Source organism: Leptodactylus fuscus, chromosome 2 (genome assembly GCF_031893055.1).
Source record: "Leptodactylus fuscus isolate aLepFus1 chromosome 2, aLepFus1.hap2, whole genome shotgun sequence".
Lineage (NCBI taxonomy): Eukaryota > Metazoa > Chordata > Amphibia > Anura > Leptodactylidae > Leptodactylus > Leptodactylus fuscus.
In genome coordinates, this window is record NC_134266.1 from 210,455,090 (window position 1) to 210,482,712 (window position 27,623).

The 27,623-nt window shown below is 39.9% G+C and overlaps 1 protein-coding gene across 2 annotated transcripts; it reads left to right on the top strand.

Annotated features, from left to right (window-relative positions):
* The first annotated feature begins 80 nt into the window (after positions 1 to 80).
* Positions 81 to 26,700, top strand: NAA16 (N-alpha-acetyltransferase 16, NatA auxiliary subunit). Of its 2 annotated transcripts, XM_075265455.1 has the most exons (20): positions 81 to 204; positions 2,042 to 2,126; positions 2,995 to 3,099; positions 3,736 to 3,893; positions 4,345 to 4,479; positions 7,032 to 7,185; positions 8,932 to 9,051; positions 9,410 to 9,505; positions 12,459 to 12,565; positions 12,931 to 13,003; positions 14,121 to 14,290; positions 16,048 to 16,200; positions 16,325 to 16,453; positions 17,272 to 17,485; positions 18,942 to 19,135; positions 19,878 to 19,986; positions 20,654 to 20,752; positions 21,046 to 21,189; positions 21,977 to 22,074; positions 24,375 to 26,700. In XM_075265455.1, the coding sequence occupies exons 1-20, from the start codon at positions 151 to 153 to the stop codon at positions 24,573 to 24,575; spliced, it is 2,598 nt and encodes an 865-aa protein (XP_075121556.1). In that variant the 5' UTR covers positions 81 to 150; the 3' UTR covers positions 24,576 to 26,700. The 2 variants fall into 2 exon arrangements, with proteins under 2 accessions (XP_075121556.1, XP_075121557.1); XM_075265456.1 differs by lacking the exons at positions 20,654 to 20,752; positions 21,046 to 21,189; positions 21,977 to 22,074; positions 24,375 to 26,700 and adding an exon at positions 20,448 to 20,529.
* The last annotated feature ends 923 nt before the right edge of the window (positions 26,701 to 27,623 follow it).

Consider the following 27,623-nt stretch of genomic DNA (forward strand, 5'->3'; position numbering starts at 1 on the left):
GAGAACGATATACGTCACTCGTGTGCGCTTTTACCTCATCGCTAGTCGCAATTAGCGCATGCGCATTTATTCGTCTTGTAGTGCGGCCTCCGACAGAGGGGGATTCTTCCTGGAGACCCCCGAGAGGGGCGGGCGGAGCACAGAGTCATCATGCCGGTTGTCACCCTCCCCCCCAAGGAGAACAACCTCTTTAAGAGGATCTTGGTGAGAGGCCAGCCCCTGTTCCGCAGAGCTCACACTCTAATCCCCTTCCTCCAGTAGTCTGCCATCTACTAGCAGTGTATACGTATTTATGTTTGGGTTCAGTCAGTGACATGCGCTGTCGGCTACTACAGCTCCCAGCATGTGCCCAGGCTGAGCTCCAGAAAGTCTCCATTGTCCTGTACAAAGCCTGGCTTGTTCCATGACTGAGATCAGTCACCAGTGTAGACAGTCCCCTAACCAGAGATCTATTACAGAAGGTGTGACGTCATCCCACATCGGAGAGGACTTGTGTGACAGTATTAGTGCCATCTGTATGTGATATGTGGACTATAAGGAATGGCATGTGTGGCTGTCATGTTGGCGGCATCCTGAGCCACTGGGTCCCGCAGACAACAAACAACTGCTAGCAGGGATGATTCATGTAAAGTTTGGCAGCTTTCTAATAGACTTCTTGTGTTTTACTTTTTCTTTGTCCTATCCTGAGATCTCTGTTTGCTGTCAGTGAATGGAGAGCCTGGAACTGTATTGCCCTGATACAGTCGGTTGCCACGAGATTGATACAAATGTATAATAATATATGAGGTTGGGGAAATGTACTAACATAGCTACGCCAATTTTCTATAAGCGCTGGCAGGACTTCTAACAGGAAACTATGCCTGACCCTCACTAGTGTAGATGTCATCCCTGCCATAGGAGAGGCCAGAGCCTCTTAGCAATAGAGGAGCATCTTGCGCCAATGAAGGAATTGCTTCACACATGCCAGTCTTAATAAATTACCTCCAGTGAGATTTTGTTGCTTTCTTTGGTGCTCAAAAATATGCAGCCAAAATTTGCACAAAAAAAAAAAAGCAACAAAACCTCAGTGGGGGAAATGATCAAACCCTCTGCTCCACCCGCAGAGGGGCGATATTGTGATGCAAATTTGGTGCAAGACCCATTTTTTGTGCCAAACGTATGCCACAATCCCTGTTCTGTGCCGTGTTCGCTACTTCTTGCAAATGTGGGCAGGGACGAATATGCCTTGGATCGACATAATTAGTTTTCTGGCATGAGTTATCGTGAAAATCTCCACCACTCTTCATAAATCAAAACCTGTAAAACTGCTTTCACACAAGAGTATGGTGGGTATTTTTCTGCCTGTTATGCTAGGAAGATATGCTAGGTTGGCATTTTTTTTTAATGTAAGTGCTACCCATACATGTTAGATATAATGACAATCTAATATGCACTGTGGCAGTCAGACTGTCCCCTAGTTGCAGATAATGATCAGGCATGGTGGATTCACAAGGGGAACATAACAACAAGGTGGCTTAGTGGTTAGCGAGGTTTCCTTGCAGTGTTAGTTTCCCGAGTTTGAATCCAACCAAGGGCAACATCTGCAAAGAGTTTGTATGTTGTTATTGGTAGCTTTTTTTTTTTTTTAAGTCATGAGGAATATACTGATAGATAATTTGTCTTCCCATAAATCCCTGATCCTTGTGATTGTTGGAGAAGAGCATCTGTATACATTCCTGTGCTTTGATTCCCTTTGTGAGAAAAGTACATTACAAAATATGCCTTTTAGTTGTAAGCGCATGTCCGAGCGGCCATTTTGTGGTGGACTAGCTGATCTTACGAGCGTCAGAGTCATTAACTTTTTTCCAAAATTTGTCCACGACTTTGACTCCACACCCCTGCTGCCACAGCTACTACTCTGATCTGTTCACATCTGTATATTTACAATGATTTAATGGTCAGCGCCAGATGTTGGAGCCCCACCAATCTGATATTGATGACCTATACTAAGAATGGTGCATGTTTATGCTTTACTGATGTTACATTTTTTGTTATTTACTAGAAATGCTATGAACAAAAACAGTATAAGAATGGGCTGAAATTTTGTAAGATGATCCTTTCAAACCCACGGTTTGCGGAACATGGAGGTAAGATTCTGTAAGATACTGATATTCTGACATGTTTCTCTAACTCATACCTTTCCTCAGTTACATTATGGCACAAAAATGAAGCCATGTGTCTTACCATGAAGAATATATCATGCTTGCCTTCTGTATTGGAATGTATGAAATACCCCCAATGGATGTGGCAAGTGTCACATGGCCAGGCAATTTTTTATTTTTTTGTCGTCACACAACCTAAGATGTGACAAGAACTTTCTGTGATAGCGAATCATAAAAGATCAGCAGATGAAGTTACAAGAGTGTGTACACTTTGGCCTCTTCACATGTTACTTTCTGGCAGTGTGTGAGAGGAGTGTGGAACAGGTTTAAGGGGTTAAGCAACTTTTACAAATTGATGCTCTATCCTTAAGTGCTTATTCACAGGACAGGCTTTCAGGACCATATGTCAGTCGCTTTTGTAACAGACAGAACAAAGCCCCACAGAAAGCACTGGATCTATTAACACAACCATTTGTTTTTTAATGGCCTGTGTGACTGATCTGTTGAATAAAAGTATAAAATAAATCAGGCTGTTTTCATGGATCCCTAAATACTCTCAAGTCTATAAGGAATATGTGAAAACAGATTTCCCCGAGATGTACATCAGCCAAGGAAGGCTAGGTTCACACTTGCGCCTATATTTTGCCAGGGGTTTCCGTTTCCTATTCCGCTTTAAAAATGCGGAGCGAAAAAGTCCTGCAAGCAGCTCTTTTCTCCCTGCGGTTTTCAACAGAAATCCAAACCCCTGGTGTGAACCTGATGGAAGACATAATCTCTCACTGTCAAGTTCATGGCCCTGATGTGTAAATGAGCCTTAATCAGAGTTTGATCTGTTACATTATGTTTTCTACAGAAACACTGGCAATGAAAGGACTGACATTGAATTGTCTGGGTAAGAAAGAAGAAGCTTATGAGTTTGTACGTAAAGGTCTCCGCAATGATGTGAAGAGCCATGTTTGTATCCTTTTTTTATACTATCTTTGTTGAAAGACCAAAGGTCCAGTTTTCAGTAGGTGGTATGCACAGGACCAGTCCTAGTAGCAGCTATACATCATATCCGCTGGGAATACATAAATGAATATATATATATATATATATATATATATATATATATATATATATATATATACACACACTGTACATTATATACATTGGAAATACTCCTGACATTTGCAGTAATATCTCATATCCTATAATGGGCCTGATATTATATTATTATTTATTTATATAGCACCATTAATTCCATGGTGCTTTACATTTGGGGGTTTACATACAATAAACAAAATATACAGGTAGATATAATACTAACAGTGACCGACTGGCACAGTGGGGTAGAGGGCCCTGCCCACGAGGGCTTACAATCTATGGTATGTGTCTAAAGAGTGTCCTTTTGCCCTCAGTTTAGTTATTAGGGTTTTTTTTATGTTGCTTTTACAATGGCGGTCAGTTGCATACTGTATACCAGGGCTATATTTCTGGTAATTGTCTTGTGTGAATACAGGATCATGATGTGGACAAGAGAACCCTGACTGGCAGTCTATTGTGAACTTGTGCTTGTGAATGGATTTTGTTGATTTTCCTGAATATTAGACAGGTTGGCATGTCTATGGTCTTCTTCAGAGGTCAGATAAGAAGTACGATGAAGCAATTAAGTGTTATAGGAATGCTCTTAAACTGGACAAGGACAATTTGCAGATACTGCGGGACCTTTCATTACTACAGATACAGATGAGGGACTTGGAAGGATATCGGGTAAGTGTGTGAGGTAGTACAGGTCTCTGTAACATATTAAAGCCTATTTACATGTATTGATGCTAGTTACTATACAATCATAATGACATTTACTTGCTGTGATGCCCAGTTTCTCATACGGTCATTTGGTTTTGAAACTGTTGGTTATCACACGTTAGCTTACATGGTAAGGTAATCTAATGTAAGTACTGTATCCGGAACAGCAGTTTTGCTGACAACTCTGAATGATGTCTGTATACAATCCATTTCCTTTGTAAACCCAATTCTGTTCAAGTTCTTTATAATTGTGATAGAATGATTTAGCTTTTTTACAATCTGAAGAGTTTATTGCATCCATCAGCCAAACCATTAACAGTCTTATTCTTCTTACAGAAGGTGGCCAGTCTTACAAAGTGTTAGTACTGTATGTAAGGACTTTTAGTAAGTACTCACTATAGTCTTTTTATATTAGGAAACCAGATATCAGCTTCTTCAACTGCGCCCAATGCAACGAGCATCTTGGATTGGTTATGCCATAGCATACCATTTACTGAAAGACTATGAAATGGCCTTGAAATTGCTTGAGGAGTTCAGGAAGACTCAGCAGGTAAAAGTAAAACGAATATCTAACTGTTCTGGTTGCTGTTAATGTAAATAAATGAAAGCAATTGTACTGTATTTCTTTATATTATTATGTATCCTTAGAATAGGTCATAAATACAGTCCTATGAAAAAGTTTGGGCACCCCTATTAATCTTAATCATTTTTAGTTCTAAATATTTTGGTGTTTGCAACAGCCATTTCAGTTTGATATATCTAATAACTGATGGACACAGTAATATTTCAGGATTGAAATGAGGTTTATTGTACTAACAGAAAATGCGCAATATGCATTAAACCAAAATTTGACCGGTGCAAAAATATGGGCACCTCAACAGAAAAGTGACATTAATATTTAGTACATCCTCCTTTTGCAAATATAACAGCCTCTAGTCGCTTCCTGTAGCTTTTAATCAGTTCCTGGATCCTGGATGAAGGTATTTTGGACCATTTCTTTCTACAAAACAATTCAAGTTCAGTTAAGTTTGATGGTCGCCGAACATGGACAGCCCGCTCTCAAATGATCTGAAAACAAAGATTGTTCAACATAGTTGTTCAGGGGAAGGATACAAAACGTTGTCTCAGAGATTTAACCTGTCAGTTTCCACTGTGAGGAACATAGTAAGGAAATGGAAGACCACAGGGACAGTTCTTGTTAAGCCCAGAAGTGGCAGGCCAAGAAAAATATCAGAAAGGCAGAGAAGAAGAATGGTGAGAACAGTCAAGGATAATCCACAGACCACCTCCAAAGAGCTGCAGCATCATCTTGCTGCAGATGGTGTCACTGTGCATCGGTCAACTATACAGCGCACTTTGCACAAATAGAAGCTGTATGTGAGAGTGATGAGAAAGAAGCCGTTTCTGCACGTACGCCACAAATAGAGTTGCCTGAGGTATGAAAAAGCACATTTGGACAAGGCAGCTTCATTTTGGAAACAAAAATTGAGTTGTTTGGTTATAAAAAAAGGCGTTATGCATGGCGTCCAAAAAGAAACAGCATTCCAAGAAAAACACATGCTACCCACTGTAAAATTTGGTGGAGGTTCCATCATGCTTTGGGGCTGTGTGGCCAATGCCGGCATCGGGAATCTTGTTAAAGTTGAGGGTCGCATGGATTCCACTCAGTATCAGCAGATTCTTGAGAATAATGTTCAAGAATCAGTGACGAAGTTGAAGTTACGCCGGGGATGGATATTTCAGCAAGACAATGATCCAAAACACCGCTCCAAATCCTCAGGCATTCATGCAGAGGAACAATTACAATGTTCTGGAATGGCCATCCCAGTCCCCAGACCTGAATATCATTGAACATCTGTGGGATGATTTGAAGCTGGCTGTCCATGCTCGGCGACCATCTAACTTAACTGAACTTGAATTGTTTGTCCAAAATACCTTTATCCAGGATCCAGGAACTGATTAAAAGCTACAGGAAGCGACTAGAGGCTGTTATCTTTGCAAAAGGAGGATCTACTAAATATTAATGTCACTTTTCTGTTGAGGTGCCCATACTTTTGCTCCGGTCAAATTTTGGTTTAATGCATATTGCACATTTTCTGTTAGTACAATAAACCTCATTTCAATCCTGAAATATTACTGTGTCCATCAGTTATTAGATATATCAAACTGAAATGGCTGTTGCAAATACCAAAAATATTTAGAACTAAAAATGATTAAGATTAATAGGGGTGCCCAAACTTTTTCATAGGACTGTATCTTATTAGTGGCGTGACAACAACCAGCTCCCACATGGATCAGGTGGTCGAGGCTACATCCAGTCCCCGCACAATACAGTGTATTGAACTGGAAGCAGATGGCTCAGTACACTGTATAGTGGCCAATTGTCATTACTGCAGCTATCATTAAAGTCAGAAATATCCCGGGAACCCCTTTTAACATTACTTATTGCAAAGTAGAAGATAAATAGAACTACTTGTAGTTCATGGAAGGGTTGACAACTTTGGCTTGACTGAATCCCATAGCCAAAGACTACAGTATCATGCTGTCTGCATCACAGCTAGTGGTCATTTTGCAACCATTTACACTTTTTTTGGCTGTGATGTGGCCAGCTCCACACTGTGGTTTTTGGCTGTGCCATTGTGTCACTGCTAAAGTCTCCATCTAGCCTTACCTGTCATAGCTAAATCCTCAGCAGGATAGTGGACTGACATCCTAAAGACCTACGATCTGTTTTTCAGTCATCACCCTCTCATCTTTGTATTTGTCATTATTGCTCTCTGGTTAATACATTCGAAAACAAAACAATTTGTAGCAAACAAGTTGGTTATTCACATACGAGCCTAATGTAGTTAAGTTATTACCTGCCTAACCTAAAAGAGCACTTACTTCAACAAGCTTTGTAATATAAGAGTTATAAGTCTATATTATTCATGTGATCACAAAACTTGTTCATAGTGTGTTTTTGTGAGATATTGTTTTAGGGCCTGGGTGTTGTTTCCTTCTGGTGACTATTATGCATAAAGCATTAGTTCAAAAATAATGCATTTTTGCGGAATCTATTGTAATGGGCCTTGTCTGTCTTTTTTTTTTTTTTTTTTTTAGGTACCCCCAAATAAAATAGACTATGAATATAGTGAATTAATCTTGTACCAGAACCAGGTGATGAGAGAAGCAAATCATTTCCAAGAGTCTTTGGATCACATTGAAGCTCATGAGAAACAAATCTGTGACAAGCTGCAGGTGGAAGAGATCAAAGGTAAAAGTGGTGAACTAAATGCTTGGTAAATCTTTTTGGAGTTCTTCATAAACTATATTAATATAAAGCCGTATTTTTACTATAAGACGCACATAGGTTTTAGAGGAGGAAAATAGGGAAAAAAAATTTTGAAGCAAAAAATGGTAAAATATTTAATATATGGGAGTTGTAGTTTTGCAACAGCTGCAAGGCCACATTGACAGGTGACCCTGCAGCTGTACGGGGATGCATAGAGTGTTTTTTTTTTTTTGTGGGGCCAGCTGTACTTTTTAGCTATACCATTTTGGGGAATATCTATTGCTGAGATCACCTTGTATTGAAAAAAAACCCGGTGGTTTATGATATATATATATATATATATATATATATATATATATATATAATATATATAATTTTTTTTCTAGGGACAGGAGGTGATTTAGAACTTTTATTTATATTTTTAAAGCTTTTTTTTTTTTTTTTTTTTTTTTTTTTTTTACTATTTTATTCCCCCCCGGGGGCTTGAACCTGCGGTCACTTGATTGCAAGTCCCATAGACGGCAATACAACTGTATTATACAACTGGTCATAGAGACCAGCCGCAATACTAATATAGCAGTGACAGGCCTGGGAGCCTCATTAGGCTCCCGGCTGTCACCCGAACAGGTCGGCTCCTGCGATATCGCCGCGCAGGAGCCGGCCTGCAACTCTACAGGTACGGGGCCGGTGGGGACCGGGCCCGGGGGAGAAGGGGCCGCCAATACTGACCCGGCATCCGCTGTACTAGAGAGGCGGATGCCGGGGAGGGATAGACGCTGGCACAGGTGCCGGGGCCTGAGACATCGCTGCGCTCCACTGTCCTGCCTGAAGCCAGCGGCGGGGGGATGGAGGAGCGGAATAGCATCACTCCTCCTGCTGCTGGCTTCATGCAGGGCAGAGGAGCACAGCGATGTCTCAGGCCCCGGCGTCTATCCCTTTCCGGCTTCCGCCTCTCTAGTACAGCGGGTGCCAGGCGCCACATTTGGACTATAAGACGCACCCTTCTTTTCCCCCCAAATTTGGGGGAAAAAAAGTGCGTCTTATAATCCGAAAAATACGGTAAGTCCCTTGGGAAATTAGCAAGAAAATGTAATGTCAAAATGCTTCCAAAGGCCTATTATGAACTTATGGGGGGCACCATGTGTGTAATAAATATATAAATAATATATATTATATACATTAAAGGGGTTGTCCCATCACAAGGATCCTATCTATACTGCTTGTTAATGTGAATGTAAGACTTTTCCTAAATACACTGCTTCAGCAAAACGGCATGTTTGTCCACCATCTTGCTTTATACATTTCTTTGTTGACACATCCCTTGACTTATCTGGTCAAAAGTCAAGTGATGTATCCTGGAGGGGGGGGGGAGTTTACACTTTGGGGGAAGGGGCTGCCAATACAGACCCGGCTTGCGCTGTAATAGAGAGGCGGATGCCGGGGAGGGTTAGACGCCAGCACAGGTGCCTGCGACATCGCTACGCTCCTGCCCTGCATGAAGCCAGCAGCGGCAGGAGCGATGCTGCTATTCCGCTCCTCCGCCGTGAAGACTGGTGAGTATGCGACGTGGGAATACCCCTTTAAGTGCTGCGGAATATGTTGCTGCTATATGAATACAATTATTTATTATTATTATTATTGTATAGCTGCTTTCTCTGAAGAGTACGTACAGTTATTGTTATATCCCATTGACTGTTTTAACCTCTCGCTTTGTTTTTATGATTGAAGGTGAAGTTTATTTAAAGCTTGGAAGATGGAAAGAAGCTGCTGAAGTATTTAGAGCACTTATTAACCGCAATCCTGAAAACTGGAAATACTATGAAAATCTGGAGAAAGCTTTGCATCCTGGTAAACCTTATGTTCTGCCCCTGTAGAACTAAAAATGCTATAAATCTTTCATTCTCCAATTCTTCTAATGCATGGGTGTATGTTAGGGTAGACCTATAAGGGGACGTTCACACTTGTGCTGCTGTCCGCCTGCTGTGATTCCTCCAAAATTGCAGAAAAACAGCTTGGGGATGGCTTGCATATGGTCAGTTTAAAAACCCATTCACTTCAATGGGTTTTTAAAGCAATGCACAGATGCCCGTATGCAGCCTCTCCACCGTAGATGGTGTGACTCCTCCTAAGCTGTCACTAGTAGTTTAGAATGTGGACTGGACGTAATATCCTTAGATTAATATACATTTATTTTATCTCATCCTAGCCACCACTGAAGAGCGACTTGAGATCTATGATGAATTCTGTGAGCGCCATCCAAGAGCAGTTTCACCTAGAAGATTGATCTTAAACTTTGTTACAGGTAAGAGCTATGTCGTATATCATTAAGAGTCTGCTGAATAAGTCACTGAAGGTAATTGACCGTAATAAAATGACAAGCCGCAATATTAATGTATAGAATCTCCCATAAAATAGTGGGGGGAAAAAAGAAGCTTTAAAAAAAATAAAAGTTCTAAATCACTCCTTTCCCTAGAATACATACAAAAGTAGAAAATGACTGTGAAACACAAACACATTAGGTATCCCTGTGTCTGAAAGTGCCCGGTCTACTGAATATAGGGTATCTGCGGTGCTCCTGTTCCATCGGGAAGGGGTCAATAGGAGCACTGCAGATACCCTATATTCAGCCAGGCTGAATTCTAAGTGGGAGTAAAACCCCAGTCCTCAAGCTCAGGGAAGGGGCAGACAGACAACCAAACCCCCTCCCCCCTCCATTCCCCAGCAACTACTGCACCCAAAAACTCCAACGATTTAAATTTTTGAAATTTTCCAGCAGCTGCTGCATTTCCCCTGCCCCCCATTCTCGAGTCAATAAGTTTTCCCAGTTTTTGTGGTAAAATTAGGGGCCTCGGCTTATATTTGGGTCGGCTTATACTCAAGTATATACGGTAATTAAAAATTCTGCAGCGTTTTAAAGATTTTTTCTAACTTTCTTAGTGCAGAAAAATTCTATGGTCTGGGACTTTTCAGGAACCCAGCTATGATTTTCTTATTGTAGCTGGGTTATCAGGCAGGGACCTCTTTCAGTTTGGTCAGCATCATTTGTTGAAGCTACTTTTCAGTTGAGAACCAATAGTGTTGCTACTTAATGGTAAGTTCACACGGTGGAAAATGAAGAGTAATTCTTCTTCATTTTTAGAGACGAGCGAACACTATTTGAAACAGCCATTTCGAATAGCACGCTCCCATAGAAATGAATGAAAGTGGCTACATCCATTCATTTCTATGGGAGCGTGCTATTCGAAACGGCTGTTTCGAATAGTGTTCGCTCATCTCTATTCATTTTCCATTTGCGGGTTACCCTCAACAGGATGCTGACGCAGGGCATCGGCATTGCACCGCGGCTTGCCACTGCTGATCAGCCCAGATGATTGGGCATACCCAGTAGGGAGTCTCAAGCTGCAGAAACCTTATTTTATTGGCGTCCTGCTGCTAGCTCTTCCTCTCGTTGAAAACAATGGGAGGTGGAATCCACCCCCAAATGCGCAGCAAATTCCTCTGTGACCTTACCTTAACTGTGTAAAAATGGCTTACATAGTATATATACAATGGCAGTATTTCTGTAAGCAGTCTACTACTGCTCCAGATTTTGGTTTATGACATAACGACACACTAGTAAAACTACTAGTTACTAGCCTTAAGAATAATAATGATCCAATCATAAGGTGAACTATTTAGCAATAGATGTAAGCCAGTTTGTCCACAGATTAACTGCATATAAGTAACAGTGATGTATTGTCTTAACTATTGCTGGCTTTAGCCTGTTTCTTGATAATCTGTGCCCACTGTTCATATTTCACTGACTAAAGGGCAGTTTCTAGTTTGTTTTTTAAAGGGAGTTTGACAGCACCAAAAAATGCCTTCTCCCGTGCAAGAGGATGCCTCTGCACAGAAGAAGGCATCCTCTTGCACGGATGCCTTCCTCTCTCGATGCACTCTCAGCTTATTTACATAGGAATAAAAGGCACTTACCGTATTTTTCGGACTATAAGACGCAGGTTTTAGAGGAGAAAAATAGGGAAAAAAAATTTTCATGCAAAAAATGGTAAAATATTTAATATATGGGAGTTGTAGTTTTGGAACAGCTGCAAGGCCACATTGACAGGTGACCCTGCAGCTGTACGGGGATGTATAGGGCGTTTTTTTTGTGGGGCCAGGTGTAGACCGGGCATTTTCAGACACAGGGATACCTAATGTATATGTTTCACAGTAATGTTATACTTTTATATGTATTCTAGGGAAAGGAGGTGAACTTTTATTTATTTTATTTTTTATTATATTTTTTTTAAGTGTTTTTTTTTTTTTTTTTACTATTTTAATATCCCCCGCCTAGGGGGCTTGAACCTGCAATCATTTGATTGCAAGTCCCATAGACGGCAATACTAGTGTATTGCCGTCTATGGGAGATTCTATACATTACTATCGCGGAGGGTCATAGACCAGCCGCGATAGTAATATATATCTATGACAGGCCTGGGAGCCTTCATTAGGCACCCGGCTGTCATCGGAACAGGTCGGCTCCTGCGGCCTCGCCGTGCAGGAGCCGGCCTGCATCACTAAAGGTATGAGGCCGGGGGGGGGGGGGGGGGGCTAACTAACTGTCGGGACCTGCGGAGGAGCAGTGGGTTTGCAGCATGGCCGTGCTACTGCCACCGCTGGTTTTCTTCAGCGGCAGTAGCGCGGCAATCCGCAGGCCCCGGCAGCTAAGACAGTCCCCGGCATCTGCTGTAATAGACCGGCGGATGCCGGGGAGTGTCTTAGCTGCCGGGGCCTGCAGTATTGTCACACTCCTGCCGCTGAAGAAAACCAGCGGTGGCAGTAGCGCGGCAATCTGCAGGCCCCGGCAGCTAAGACACTCCCCGGCATCCGCCGGTCTATTACAGCAGATGCCGGGGACTGTCTTAGCTGCCGGGGCCTGCGGATTGCCGCGCTACTGCCGCTGAAGAAAACCAGCGGTGGCAGTAGCGCGGCCATGCTGCAAACCCACATTCAGACTATAAGACGCACCCTCATTTTCCTCCGAAATTTTGGGGAAAAAAAGTGCGTCTTATAGTCCGAAAAATACGGTACTTTTCATGAAAGTGCGCACAGCCTTAAAATGACATATGGAGTCATTACATGATGTTCCACTTTCCATAGGGACACCTTTGTATAAACCAACTAGTGCAACAGATCATTGTATTAATTCCATTGACCTGACCTGCTTTCTTTATAGAGCACATAAACTGTAATTGCTTTTTTTTTTTTTTTTCTAGGCAGCAAGTTTAGAGAACGAATGGATAAGTTCTTACGAATTAACTTTAGCAAAGGCTGCCCACCATTGTTTACAACCTTAAAATCACTGTACACCTCTGCAGAGAAGGTAAATAAGTGATAGTACGGTTTTAGTATGTGTTAAAATACTGTCTTCTACGCAGGTAGTCACTGGGGCAGATGTACTAATACTGTCTAATAGTACAAACAGGCTAAACTGTCTGAAAACACTTAAGTTTTTATCACAGTGAGTGATGCTGAATGATAAATCTGATTCATCTTTAGACCATCTGGTATAAATTTACCTTGTAAGTTTGTCATACTTCCTTTTCTGACAAGGAGCAGAAGGTTCCTAAAACACTTAATATAGTTGTGTCGGACATATTATGCAAATTGCACCAGAATTCACGCAGCTCTGGTTCATTTTTTATTTGTGAATTTTTCATTTACGGTGTTATGCATTTTGTTTTCCAGATGTTAGTCATTCAGGAGCTTGTTATTGGTTATGAAAGCTCATTAAAGACAAGTGGCTTATTCAACCCTGATGGTAAGTTTCCACAAGACATTGAGGGGCATTAAACTGGTGTGAAAGTGTTGCATTTTGGGGGCATGGTTAGTTGTTCCAAAAATGTGTCTTTGTCCATGTTTTGACCTAAAAAGTGGACTGAGCAAGACGAGGATAAAGGCAGCATGGGCAGGGACATTCATCCTGACAGATTTGCCAAAACTCACAAGAGATCTGGAATGTGCTATTCCTGAAATCTGTGCCAGTCCCTGGTGCACCACAACTAATAATTTCAATTTCAATACTAAATAGTTCTGCTGCATCTTCCTATAGTATAGCATAGCCCTTTTTATAACAACAACTTTTCATAAATGATTAGTACAGATGAATATAAGAGACTTTGTAACATATCTTATTATAGAATTATGTTTTCTTCTCTTATCAGAGTGTGGCAGAAGTTTATGGAGAGGGGAGAGGAGGAATCTGCTGAAAAGACACACAGATAACTGCAGCAGCTGCTAAAGTCCATTACACTGAGTGAGAGAGCTCTTCTGACACAATAAAGCTCTACCTCTGCAGAGAATGTCAGTAAATTTACTGGCAGCAGCCTTTTCTCCCTCCCCTCTCCACAGACTTAGTATAGTGTGAGGCAGAAGGCAGTATGGGTGTTTAGAAAGCTGAGTGAAGGTAAGGAGAGCAATCTCATAAGTGTAGAAGGAAAATTATTTCTTTAATAAGATATATCACAAAGTTTCATATATTCCTGTTATATTCGTTTATATAAAGTTGTTTTGTCAATGGAGTTATGCTTTAACACTGGCACCAATCTTAATAAATTCCCTCCATTAAGAAGACTGGGTGCCAGCTACTGCATTCTAATGGTGCACTGAATATGTGGTTAACCGGTGTATAGTAAAATGTTATACGGTAACCATGGATAGTAACCTACCATAGAGGATCTATTCTGGTACCTTGCATTATGCTCTTTGTCCATTAAATGCTCTCTGAGCTTAGTTACCCTTTTGAGGGAGACTTGATCATGCTCATATTACAGATATAGTGGTCACTAGGTTTATGATAAACATGTCTTCTTTCATTTCTATGTCGGACTTCCTGAAGAAGAATGTACATAAATTTCCCATTGATTTTACTCTTGCAGACAATGAGGAGCGAGAACCACCCACCACCCTTTTGTGGGTTCGTTATTTCTTAGCCCAGCACTTTGATAAACTTGGTCAGTGGTCTGTGGCATTAGACTACATCAATGCCGCCATTGCCAGCACACCAACATTAATCGAACTCTTCTATATGAAAGCTAAAATCTATAAGGTGAGGTTATAAAACCTGTATGGAGTGTGAACCTAATTTGTAATCTTTCAGCATCTGCAGGCTGGGCTATACATGTTTTTGTTTAGCTTAACAAGTCCATAGGAATAAAGCAAATCACACAACCAAAGAGAAAAATTTGAAGAAATGTTTTGGAAACCTCCATTTATCTTTTTTTTTTTTTTTTTTTTTTTTTTTTTTTTTAAAACATGCTGTGGCCCCCTGCACTTGGACAAATACAAGACTCCATGCTTCATACTGAGCTGTGTGTCAGTGAAGCCATGGGGAAACTGGGATGGATCCCTAGCATCATAGGTCACTATACTGCAGAGCGTCCTGGTCTCCAGATTAGATGCAGTCCAGTAAATGTGGTCAATATGTCGTCTGGATTTTCCAGACTGTATTTGCCAGTGTGCAGAAAAAAAAACTAACTCCATCACAGACACATTTGCACCCAAATCATTAAAGCATACCTCTAATTATAAAACCGCTTTTCAAGTAGTACAGGTGAAAATAAAAAACTTTGAAATATATCTTATTAAAGAAATCTGCTTCCCCCGCCAATTAGACGGAGTTACTTTTTACATAAAAGTCTATGGGGAGATAGGGCTGCTGGAAAACTAACTACAGCTGCTAAGCTCTGCTACAGTGTGAGTGAGAGAGCTTTTCTGACGCTATTAACTTTCAACATGAGTGTATAATTGCATAGAATGAGGCAACAAATCAGCTTATAGCAGCCTCCCCCACTTCCCCTTTCCATATACTTCTGTGTTTGAAGCTAAAGACCCGTACAGATGCTATAGAGATAAAGTCTTATAGGTACACTTGTACACAGTTTTTGAAGGAAGTTGGCAGGATGGTTCCAAACATCTCAGGGAAGAGCAGATCTTCTATGGATGTATGCTTGTTCAGATCCTTCTGTCTCTTCATGTAATCCCAGACAGTTATGGTCCATATTGTCACTTCCAGGACTCCTTGTTCCCCTTTATGCCTAATGACATTGACCATATATCTGGGGTCATTGTCCTGATACAGAATACATTTGGAACTAATCAGACGCCTCCCTGATGATACAGACTGCCTTCTGCTTCAGTTAAACTTGAAGAAACATCAAGAAATGGGCAAGATTAATATCTTCAGTGTAAAGAAGGACAAGGAGTCCAGGAAATGATGATATGGTCCCCACAAAGCCCTGATCTCAATATCATTGAGTCTGTCTGGGATTACCTGAAGAGATGGAAGGATTTGAACAAACCTATATCCACAGAAGATCTGTGGTTAGTTCTCCCTGCCAAGTCCATTCAATAACTGTGCAAATGTACCTAGAAAAACTGACTGAAGACAAAGGGTTGTCACACCTAATATTGGTGTGATTTTAGATGTCTCTTTTGTCCATCCACTTAAAGGGTCTTCAGCTGTTTGAAGTGGGAGCAGTGCTTCCTAAACTTGTAATCCTGCAGTCCAGGGTATTCTGCTCAGAGGATAATAGGCTTTTTACACTTGAGAATAGTATAATAGTATGTCCTCATTCGCTAACTGCCAGCAAAGATCTTGTAAATGGCAGGAGCTAGAACCACAAAATATTTTAGACATTTAAGTAACTTGTCAATCCGTATGAGATATCTGAAACAATCTATACTCTATGTTTTAGATAAGTCATTTACTTGTAATTATTTTTTTTTCCGCATCTTTATGTACATTGAAGTACAAATTTGATGGTGGAGAGGTTTGATACATTTTTCTGTCTTTCATATCCCCAGCATATAGGAAACCTTAAAGAAGCTGCCAAGTGGATGGATGAAGCTCAGTCTTTGGACACTGCAGACCGATTCATCAACTCCAAATGTGCAAAATACATGCTGCGAGCTAATATGATTCAGGAGGCAGAAGAGATGTGCTCGAAGTTCACAAGGGTACGGGCTCTTTTCTGTTTGTATGTGAATGTGGCAGCATAGAATGTATACATGACCTCAGTCCGGTATTTGATATAAGATGATCTGTTACTAGAAAATTTCTTCTTTGATGTACTTCAATTAGGAGGGGACGCCGGCCATGGAAAACTTAAATGAGATGCAATGTATGTGGTTCCAGACTGAATGTGCCACTGCTTACCAGCAACTGGGAAAGTATGGGGAGGCGTTAAAGAAATGCCATGAAATTGAAAGGGTAGGTGTCCAGATGTGTTGCCTATAGGCTTGAGATTTCTCTTACTGTTTTGTTTTTAATCAATAATTTGCCTTCCAAGAACTATATGATCACTTAGCTATACCAGAGCTTGTTTTGCAGGGCAAGTTGTTTTTTTTTGTTTTTTTTAAATTATACCATGTATTGTACCATATAATGGACCGTTTTGGAACACACATGACCTTTTTCATTAGTTTCTGGGAATGTATGTTTTTATGACAGGAAGCAATGGTATGATAGTATGACAAAGGATTCCACTTTATGCCGTTCACTATTGATGGCAACATCTAAAAGGTCACACAGCTTTGATCAGAGTCTTCTGCAATTCAGGCCATTGCAGGTAGAGGTCAGCAGCCACTGCCCTTTGTGTATATATGTATAGCTCTTAGGCTCTTTTTTTTTTTTTTTTTTTTTTTTCATTTAAGTATGTCTTTGAGAATGGGAGGAAAAAAGAAAACATACAAACTGTTTGCAGATGTTGTTCCTGGCGGGATTCGAACCCAGGGCTCCAGCATTGCAAGGCTGCAGTGCTAACCACTGAGCCACCATGTTGCCCCTCTTAGGCCCATTTGTACAGTCCCTATGCACATGTGCATCATATGTTGTCGACGGGGTCAGTATTACTTATCTGGGAATTGGTTATCTAGTACTGGCTGGAAACAAATGTCCAGATGATGAAAAACTGATCTTGAATTAATTGAATTTTACTGTATAGAAAATATTAGATATCTAGAATTAAAAGAAATCTGTTATAACTATTATATTATTGTCTAAATGTACTGAATATACTTCTCTTTCAGCATTTTTTTGAAGTTACCGATGACCAGTTTGACTTCCACACATACTGTATGAGAAAAATGACATTGCGTGCCTATGTGGATCTTCTCCGCTTGGAAGATGTACTGCGACAGCATGCATTTTATTTTAAAGCAGCACAGACCGCCATAGGAATCTACCTAAAGCTGCATGAAAGCCCCTTAATGAATGAGAGCAAAGAGCAGGAAGTCAACTCCGGTATGTTCAGTAACATCAGTCATTTCACGAAACATTTATATACAAAACCAGTACAGGAACATAATACTATACTGTAAAAAAATATATCAAGGACAAACCTACTGTTTACAGTAATAAAATGAGCCTAATTTTATTCTAAAGGGAATTGTAATTGTTTGACACTATGATGAGGTTCATGAAACTGTCCTACATAAAAACCCTTTTTCCCATCCAAAAAATTTGTGCAGACTTTATATATAGCTCCCCCCCCCCCCCCCCCGATACAGCTCCCCAGATCTTTGGTATAGGTTTAAACACACTGGCTGCAGCAGACTAAGGGGCCATTAGAGGGCACATTGGAGCTTATTACTTTATTTTGCTTGCTTACATAACATCAACATATTCTGCAGTGCTTTACGGATATTCTTACTCATTGGCTCGCAATCTGCATTTCCTATGGAGTGTGAGAGGAAGCCCACCTAAACACAGGGAGAATATATAAACTGCATGCAGGTGGTGTATTCAATGTAAGCTCTCTTGTTTGGCCTATATATGGGATTTGGAGCTTTATATGAGAAACTCATCACTGATTGAAATAGAATTTTAATATGTTTGGAATAAAGAAACATTTGAAGGTCAAAAGTGGACTTGTTTAGTCTGTGTTCACATCATGCTACGTGAGCGTGTTCAGCTTATAGGCCAGGAAAGCTGCTGCAGTATACACCTAACATAGCCATTGATCCCCTTTGGCCTACATCTAGATGATCTGTGCCAGCATTGCTTTTAATATTGAATAGAAAAATGCAAGAGACTGGTATTTTCAACCCTTTTGGCCACAATTCTGCTTTGTGGAATATTCTCCATAAACGTTCAGTGTATAGAAATGTTGTAATAAGATAAGATAATGCTTTTAATAGTCCCACCATATGGTAATTCAGTGTGTTACAGCAGCATGGATAATACAGTAATATATTTCTAGAAAGAACACATACAAGCTCATAGCAGATAGAAAAGATATTAGGAGTCATAGCAACTAAGAAGAAAAGAAAGACTTCAGGATTATTTAGTTCTCTGTGTGGAGTGATCTCCGCTTAACCTGATGTAGATTATACAGACTGACCGCGTTTGGTTAGAAAGGAACTCTGATAGCGCTTCTTCTCACACTTGGGGTGAAGCAGTCGGTCACTGACAGAACTGCCCATTGCCGTCAAGGTCTAATACTTTGGACGGGAGTTGTTCTCCCGCATGGAGCTCACCATGGACAGTATCCTTCTGTCACCCACCACCTGTACTGGGTCCAGGGGGCTCCCCAGGACAGAGCTGGTCCTTCTAACCATCCTGTCAAGTCTATTTCTACCCCTGATTTGAGCTGAGGTTTAGACTGTTTACAGTTATGTTCGCTGGACATATATATTGCTATATATTCTTGGGTTAACAGTAAAAACAATAGCATTAATTCATCTTGTTTTGTGTGTAGAAAATCTCTCCGCTAAAGAACTTAAAAAAGTGTTAAGTAAACAGAGGCGAGCTCAGAAGAAAGCAAAGCTAGAAGAAGAGAGGAAACATGCAGAGCGAGAACGTCAGCAAAAAAATCAGAAGAAAAAAAGAGATGAGGAGGAAGAAGAGACCAGTGGACCTAAGGAGGAACTGGTTCCTGAGAAACTGGAAAGGGTAGGTCAGCCTCCGATACCACATATATTTAGTAGATGGTTCCTCTGAAGTGGTATACAGTTCCAAATATCTGGAGCTTTGGGGTGAGACTTTTTGCATAAATGAAATGTTACCCAGGTTTCTGACATAAATCCTAGGTGTTGCTCACTGATCCTACCAGCACTTGGACAACTTCTTATGAAGATCTTGCTGCCATATGCCCTCTAAAATCATAATGATATAGTCCTGTACACTGAGAATAAAATCATATAGCTTAATATCAGTATTTTCTCATTTAGAGTTTCGTTATTACTGAGAAGGAGATGCCGAGTGATCAGTCATTGGGATGCAATGTACCATAAGTGAACGCCAGCTTGCCCCATCTGAGCTATCCTTTGGTGAAGGGGGAGCACTGAGTGATGCGTTTGACATGGCTGTACTTGCGAGAGATGACAACACTGACTGAAAAAATCAATGCTAATGGTTTATGAATATGATTTGCAATAAATTGGGGCATGTCTTACTATCAATGAGCCTTACTACTAGGTTAGCAAAAATCTTGTTCCTGACCCTGGGAAAATGATATCCTCTGCAGTTTTTGTGAATTTATCGTTGGTCCTTTTAAATAATCACCATGCATTTCTGACCGTGCTGGGTACTTGGGCGTAAAGCAGAACATAACTTAGATTTGTTATGAAGATATCACAATTCTACATCTGGAGAAATGTTGCTTAACAATTTCTTAAATACTCTTTTAAAACAGGCTGATAACCCACTAGAAGAAGCGATCAAGTTCCTTACGCCATTGAAAACCCTAGCAGCTAACAATATACAAACACATTTATTGGCATTTGAGATCTATTTTAGAAAAGGTAAATATCTTATGTGGTAGCACAATACTGTGTCAAGATGGTTGATAAAGTGATAGAAGCCATTTTTATTCTTGCATGTTGTCATTATGGCCTTTGCTTGTAATAGGAGGATGGACTGACCTCTTTTATGACATTTCTGAACAGCTCTAACAAACACCATTTACTTTAAGGGGATTATTTATAAAGTGTAACTTTAATTTGGGAAAACTTCTGAAACGTCATAGTGACATGTACAAGGTTTAGATCTGTGGGGGGGATATTGGGTGCTGAGATCCTAGTCCATCATTTAAGTTAAGTGAGAAGAAGCACTCAGGTGACCTCTGTGCCCCTTTGACTGCGAAAGACTATGAGTCCGAACATTGGTTACCCCAACTCTATAAGGGGTGCTGAGCAAAGCTGATTATGGTCAAACGGACATAGAGGACGAGGTGCTGAGCTCAGCTTCTTCCTCTTCTTTTCAGAATTTGGTCAGGATCTCCGTATCCAGACACCCACCATTCAAAACTTCTGACATGCCACTATGACTAGTCCTCCATCAACAATACGAGAAATCTTGATGAAAGACAGAAGTGAAAATCTATGGTATGCTATACGCAAGCATGTGATTTATATTTATATATTTTTATGTGTATTTCCAACTTACTGACTTCTGACATTTTTGTTTCAGGAAAGTTCCTACTCATGTTGCAATCTGTCAAAAGAGCATTTTCTATTGATCGCAATAATCAGTGGCTGCATGAGTGTCTAATACGCTTCTCAAAATCAGGTAACCATGCACATACTGTACTATCTTCAGTTTCTGAAAGAATCATCCTAAAAGGGGCAGTCCAGGTTCAGTAAACTGACAGCCTGTCCTTAGAACTGGTCTTTTGATATTAGATTGACTTATTGTCTTGAAAAGGGACAAAGCTATATTTCCCTACACAGCCACTACTGTGAACATGTAAGCAATGAAGGCAACACAATGCTTGCATGACCCCGTCAATATGATGACCTATCCTGATGAACAGCCCTCCAAGAACTATTACTTTCATAATGCTGACCTTTTCATGCCTGTAGTTTCAGATCACAGTAATCTGCCTGACATAGTGATTAAAGTACTTTCACATGAGATGAAGAGTATATTTACCAACAAGAATCTGGAAAACTTCAATGAAGAGTTTCTCAAAAACAATTCTACCTCCATTCAGCATTTGCTTTCAGGTACAAACAGCATTTAAATAGCGTTCTATTTTTATAGTATGTGTTGTTTCGGGTGCATTAGTAGCAAATATGGCTTTTATGTTTTTCATCCATTATTTTTCTGTAAAAAAATAAAAATATACATTGTGAAAATGATTATTATTTGGTTATTTATTTTTTGTTATTTCATATTTTGCAACTTTTATTTTTACATTTACACTTTCTGCACCTCGCAATCACATTGTGGGGCTTATGATGAAAGGGACAGAAACTAAGACACCAGTCTGATTCCACCACCATTATAGATGGTGGCATCTGAGGGGTTAAACAGCTGCAAACTATGTTTTCACCATTTGCAGTCAGTCATTGAGGCAGGATGTCAACTGTGTGACCCAGACTTCTGATCCGGCACCATCTTTATGATGTACTATTGTGTCAGCTTGTCGGAACCGGTTCATGCCACTGTCATAATAGTATGTCATTGTTCAAGTATAAGAAAAATTTTTCTTTGTACCGTATTAGCCAGTGGACATGAAATGTTAAGATTGAGAGTCCTCAGTAGTGTTTGATCATTTTTGGTTAGCCATTAAAAGGTAAGACATATGCGAGCTTTTGGAACTGCTATAAGGTTCCTTCATCAGGCTGGTATCAAGGTATCAAACACTACTGAGGATTCTCAATCTTTACATTTCACTGTTTGTGTATTTTAACATAAGAAAGATGCAAACCTCCTGAATACAGATGCTGCAAAAACAAAGTTGACTTTCAATTATTAAAAATATGTAAAAATTTCATATTTTTTCCACAGGTGCAAAAATGATGTATTATTTGGACAAGTCAAGACAAGAGAAGGCGATTGCCATAGCCACAAGACTGGATGAAACCTTAATTGATCGGAATGTGAAGGTAAGCCAGGTCATGGAGTTCTAAAAACTGCATCAGAATTGGCTAAAGGGATATTCAAGAACCTAAGGTATTGTCTGAGGGTCAGTTAGGATGAAAATAAAGCAGGTCCTATCCTGCTCCGTTTCATCAGAATAGAACGGATTGAAAGCCTCCATAGAGGGAATTGAATAACAGAAAGCAAGCAAATGTCACTCTGAGTGTCATCCGACTGCATTCCGCTGCTAAATTGGCCCCAACTCGGCTGTGCACTAATTACACTGGAAAACACGCTGTGGATATCTTAAGTCATTAAGTGTTTAAGTAGGTTTTTTTATGCTGATTTCAGATCTGAAAACCGTTTTGCTCTATCAGGTCAAATTGTTAAGATATTGTCGAATAAATGTTTTTTTATTTTGCTTAAATAGGACTACAAGCTTCAGACAGTATACAAAATTATTGTGTGTGTATATATATATATATATATATATATATATATATATATATATATATATATATATATATATATATATATATATATTCTCAATAAATAAATATATATATATGTTCTATATATAAAAGGTCTGCTAATTGAATCTTGTTGATAAGAGCTAAGACAGGGAGTCCATTATCCCTATATGTAAACACCGACCTTATCAGAGTTTATTGTAACCTAACTTTTGGTCCTGTGCCATGTAAATTTGGGATTCTCATCACCTATCAAATCCAGCTCTGCTACATCAGCTTCATATTGTGCATATCGCTACTTCTGGAAAAAATACATTATCGCGAGTACAATTGGAGTATTTACGGTGACTTAAAAGTAGTAGCTATTCTAACGGGATTGCAGCCAGGATACACAAAGTACTGCTGCTTCATATACGAATGGGACAGCAGAGATAGGAAGCAACACTACATCAAGAAGAATTGACCAATCAGAGACAGAATGCAGCCAGGAAATAAAAACGTTCTTCACCTTTGGTTGATCGTGACAAGATTCTCATGCCACCGCTTCATATAAAGTTGCGACTTATGAAAAATTTTGTCAAGAAATTAGCCAGCGTCACTGATGCATTTGGGTTCCTGCGTAACAAGTTCCCAAGGTTGAGTTATGCAAAGGTAAAAGAAGGTGTATTCATAGGTCTACAAATAAAAGAAATCATGCCTGATGACACTTTCAAGACATTCTAAGTGCTGCTGAAAAAGATGCGTGGGTGGCATTCAAGTCAGTCGTAATCAATTACCTTGGAAATAAGAAAAGTGCTGACTACGTGAATGTCGTATAAAAATACATAAGTACGTGCAAACTTCTTGGCTGTAATATGTCTCATAAATTCATTTACTCGACTCGCATCTGGACTTCTACCCAGAAAACTTAGGCGCAGTCAGCGATGAACATGGCGAGCGCTTCTACCAGGACATTTCGGTAATGGAGTCATGCTATCAGGGTCGGTGGAGTGCAGCGATGTGGAAAGACTACTGTTGGATGCTTCAGTGTGATTTGTCAACTCATCAGTATAAGCGGAAGTCCACAGCCAAGAAATTTAAACCATGAACGTGTTTAATGAATTTTTTTTTTGCACATATTTTACAGATATTAGACTTCAAACTGAATTTTTGTTTATCCTACAATTTTATGGATGTTATATATAATTTCAGTAGCTATAGCCCCGTTCATATTTACGTTTAAAATTCATGTAGCAATAACTTTTAAAATACAAGTTTTTGTTGTGTAGTGTTATCTTTAAGATAGACCTTAATGACTTGGCTTCAGACTATTGATGCCTAGGGCCATGACTGTGCCATGAAACTTATCACTAAATGCCGTCAGAGTAGACGCCTGGGCAAGATGGCTGGCTTCATAATCATGTACAAAAAATAGAATTAAAAAAATCAGATCAGAAAAAAATTAAATCTTTTAACATATGGATACAACCCCTTGCTTCCCTGATGCTATCACTCATACCTGCAGAACCCTTGGCATTGGAGGTTCTAACTAATGAGATCATAGGTCAGCAATGAAAGGAACATGGTAAAATATCCGTCACAAAGTATAAGCTCTAATATATTGGCAATAAATGTCATAGTGATTATTTTTCTTTGACAATTTAAATCGCACTGACCTGTACTGTGGAGTACTGTATATTACTCTTCAACCTGCATATTCATATAGGAAAAGAATTTAGAAGTGCTGACTAATAGAATGATAACAGGAACATTACTGAAAGCGAAGTGGCATTATACTGTATAATAGATAGATGTGCATATGGCAAAGATGTGTTAAGTGATTATTAACTTGTCCTATGTTTTTTTCTTTTGCTCAGAGTCTGACGAGGGTCTTGGACGCGCTTCTTGATGGAAGCTTTGGAAGTTGTAATACTCGGTATGAAGAGTACCGGGCAGCCTGCCATAAACTTTTCCCATTTACCCCTGCCTTTATGCTGTCAGCAAATGAAGAAGACTGTAACACCGTGCAGATAAACCATACAGCTCTTAACCATGATGTGCTGTGCAATGAAATGTAGCACAATGACAAGACTTCAGGAAACAAACATTCAGGGTTCACATGCATTGGGATGCATGACACATAAGAATGTGGTTCGCTTTCTGACCATGGCCTTTCATCCTTTCTCTCTGAGCCTCCAAATGAAAGGCCAGTCAGCCGTAGATCAGTCTCTCCTATATACAACTGTACAGTTTTCAGCCTTTTATCTGGATTATGGAAGGAGTTACTATTTTGCTTCTTCTGCAATACGAACATTAAGGCAGGGCAGAATTCTTTCCTAGAATGTTGCAACTCTAGACTAATATTTTGTGTCATATGTAGCAGTTCTAGTTGAGGAAAAAAATACTCTTAGCTTGAAGGTTTTTACATTTTTGGGGGTTTGATTTTAAAAACAGTTGTGATTTTTACAACTTCTCTTTTAAGTGAAGCATTACGTGTCATTGTCCCAGGCAGGCAGTACTGCTATACTATGCTGCTTGTTTGTGTTTGCCAACCAATAGACTTTAACTACAGATCACTTGTCAGTTACGTTGGACTAGCAACATATCGTGGAAGCAATATCAAAACGGAGTGGCTGTATTTTCCTGTAACTCTTGTGTGTTGTGAAGAGTTTTACGGTTGAATTTTTAATCGGTCAACCTGATCAGCTGTCATCTTTGCTCAGACCCCTATTTTTGTTGTGTTACGAATGGATTGAAAATATAAAAGAGTGGATCCGTATAACACAGATGGTAAAATGTTATGAGTGAATCGCTCACGGCCGTCTGTGTATCATAAATTCTCAGTCATATTTGCCCTAAATGATGAAGTTGCTCTCAAATCAGCCTTCAACATCTGAAGATAATCCTACAAAACTTGGCTGCATATGCTAAAATCTGTACTTATTCACTTCTCAGTATATCATAACAGCAAAAGCTCAGTGTTTTTGATATAAAGCTCCAAATATCCTGCATGAACACCTAACCTGCTGAATGCCTGCACCACTCCTATGGGAGACCATCGCAGCTTACTGAGCATACTGGCATACATTGAGCCGAAAAATACATCTGTCCTCCTGAAACTGTTAAGCTACCTTAGGGCTAGTTCACACGGGGGAAGTTGGCAGCGGATTTTGACGCGGAATCCACCTCAAAATCCGCTCCCAAAAATGGCTCCCTTTGACTTCAATGGGAGCCGCTTGCTTCTTTTTCCCACTAGCTAGTAGCGGAAAAAAAGAAGCGAGCTGCCCTATCTTGCCGCGGCTGAATCAGCTGCGATGTCTGTGGCTCCGGCCCATTCATTTGGCCCTAATCCATCGCAGAGTGCCAGTGTACTGCAAATGTGTACACTTGGAGTTGGTTTAACTCTGTGTGAACTAGCCCTTAGTGGTGACTGCAGGAAAGCAACATGTTATCTTTTAAGCATTAACTGTTCTTTCAGGTGACGCTTCAAAATGAGTTGATGTGTGTGTACTTGATGAATGACAGTATTTCTGGCCAGTATATGACTTGTCATATAATGTGGCCAAGGCCAATATCTGCATGGCATTTGTATGTTCTCCCTGTGTTTGCTCTGTGCTGCTGTATAACGTCCTCCATGCTGTTGCTTACACACACACACAGCAGCATGAAGGGCGTTATACAGCACCACTGTTTCTGTAAATATATCTCTGGGTAAACCAGTAGAATCTGATCAGTTTTCTGCAATAAAATATAATACAAAATCTATTATCATTGCTTGTACTATTTATGCGTGGAAAAAATATAAATGATCTTTACACTATATTGTATGTATATGCAGGATATTTGGAATTTTTCCATCAGTACAATGGAGTACCAAACAGTACTAAAATGTGCTTAGAAAATAGTTGGCACAGTATTTTGACTCTAAAATCAAAATGGGGTTAAAAAGTGGGCTTGTACTTAATGGTGAATGTACATCTTGTCATGATCTCATGTTACAGTAATGTTCCACCCTGGAGAACTTTAAAGGGGTTTACCTGTAATATACACTTGTCTTCTATCCACAGGTTAGGCTATAAGCAAATTCCTACCTTAGGCTCCGTTCCAACGGAGTAACGCGCTGCTCGTTCTGACACATAAACACATGTCAGAGTGAGCGCTGTAAAACCGAATCCCATTGACTTAAATGGGTGCCCTCTGACGCGTGCTACACATTGACATCAATGGGTTAAAAAGCCCCCCATTGATTTCAATGTGTAGCGCACGTCAGAGGGCACCCATTGAAGTCAATGGTATTCTGTTTTACAGCGCTCACTCTGACACATGTTTACGTGTCAGAATGAGCGGTGCGTTACTCCGTGGGAACAGAGCCTTTGTGTTGTATATAAAACTGCTGCTTGGAAAAGTGGAACCTTCCTTGAAGGTGCTCTCAGCCAAGATCACCGCTTTAAGTTGAGCTCCAGTTATTTGGCAAAGACCTCATTCCGTGGGTGTGTTGAGATATGGAATACAGGAGTTTTCATCTTTACGTCTACAATGTGACTTTATTGATTTTAAAGCCCCAATTTGTATCAGGTTTTTTTTTTTATATATATATATATATATATAACTGTTTTCTGCCATTGTGCATTCTACTGATACAGAAAGAGACTGCTGATGTTTTTTCAGGCTTTATTGAGACATTGTTGGTGATAACATAGCACAATACAAACAATGCAAGGACACTATTCTAATATATGGACATTAAAAGGATGAATAGTTGCATTCATGAACATTAGCTCAGTACTCAGAACCTTCCAAGCATGGAACTAATATGCACATGAAATCGGCTTGTGTTCTTTCACATTGGACATACTGTTCAGTCTGCTTACTGCAGGAGCTGAGTAGATTGGTATATAGCTTTTGTTAGAAAAAATTCAGTATAAAGAAACACTCACACTGCTTTTTGGCTCTGAAAACAACCAAAAAAAACCTAATTTTTTCATTAGAGTTTTTCCATCTTGCTGGAGAAAATCCCATCCTGCCCTATCTTGAATCAAAACTGAAAGTCCCAACTTCTTATAAACAGAACAAAAACAGCACTGAAAATTCACAAATTTTGAAGGCAGTTTTTTCAGCATGACAGT

Bases quoted from the DNA above. Each gene is read 5' to 3' on its own strand.
- NAA16 (XM_075265455.1), top strand. From the start codon at position 151: ATGCCGGTTGTCACCCTCCCCCCCAAGGAGAACAACCTCTTTAAGAGG. The intron at 2,127-2,994 runs GTAAGATTCTGT...TGTTTTCTACAG, and splicing joins ACGGTTTGCGGAACATGGAG to AAACACTGGCAATGAAAGGA. The intron at 16,454-17,271 runs GTAGGTGTCCAG...CTTCTCTTTCAG, and splicing joins AATGCCATGAAATTGAAAGG to CATTTTTTTGAAGTTACCGA.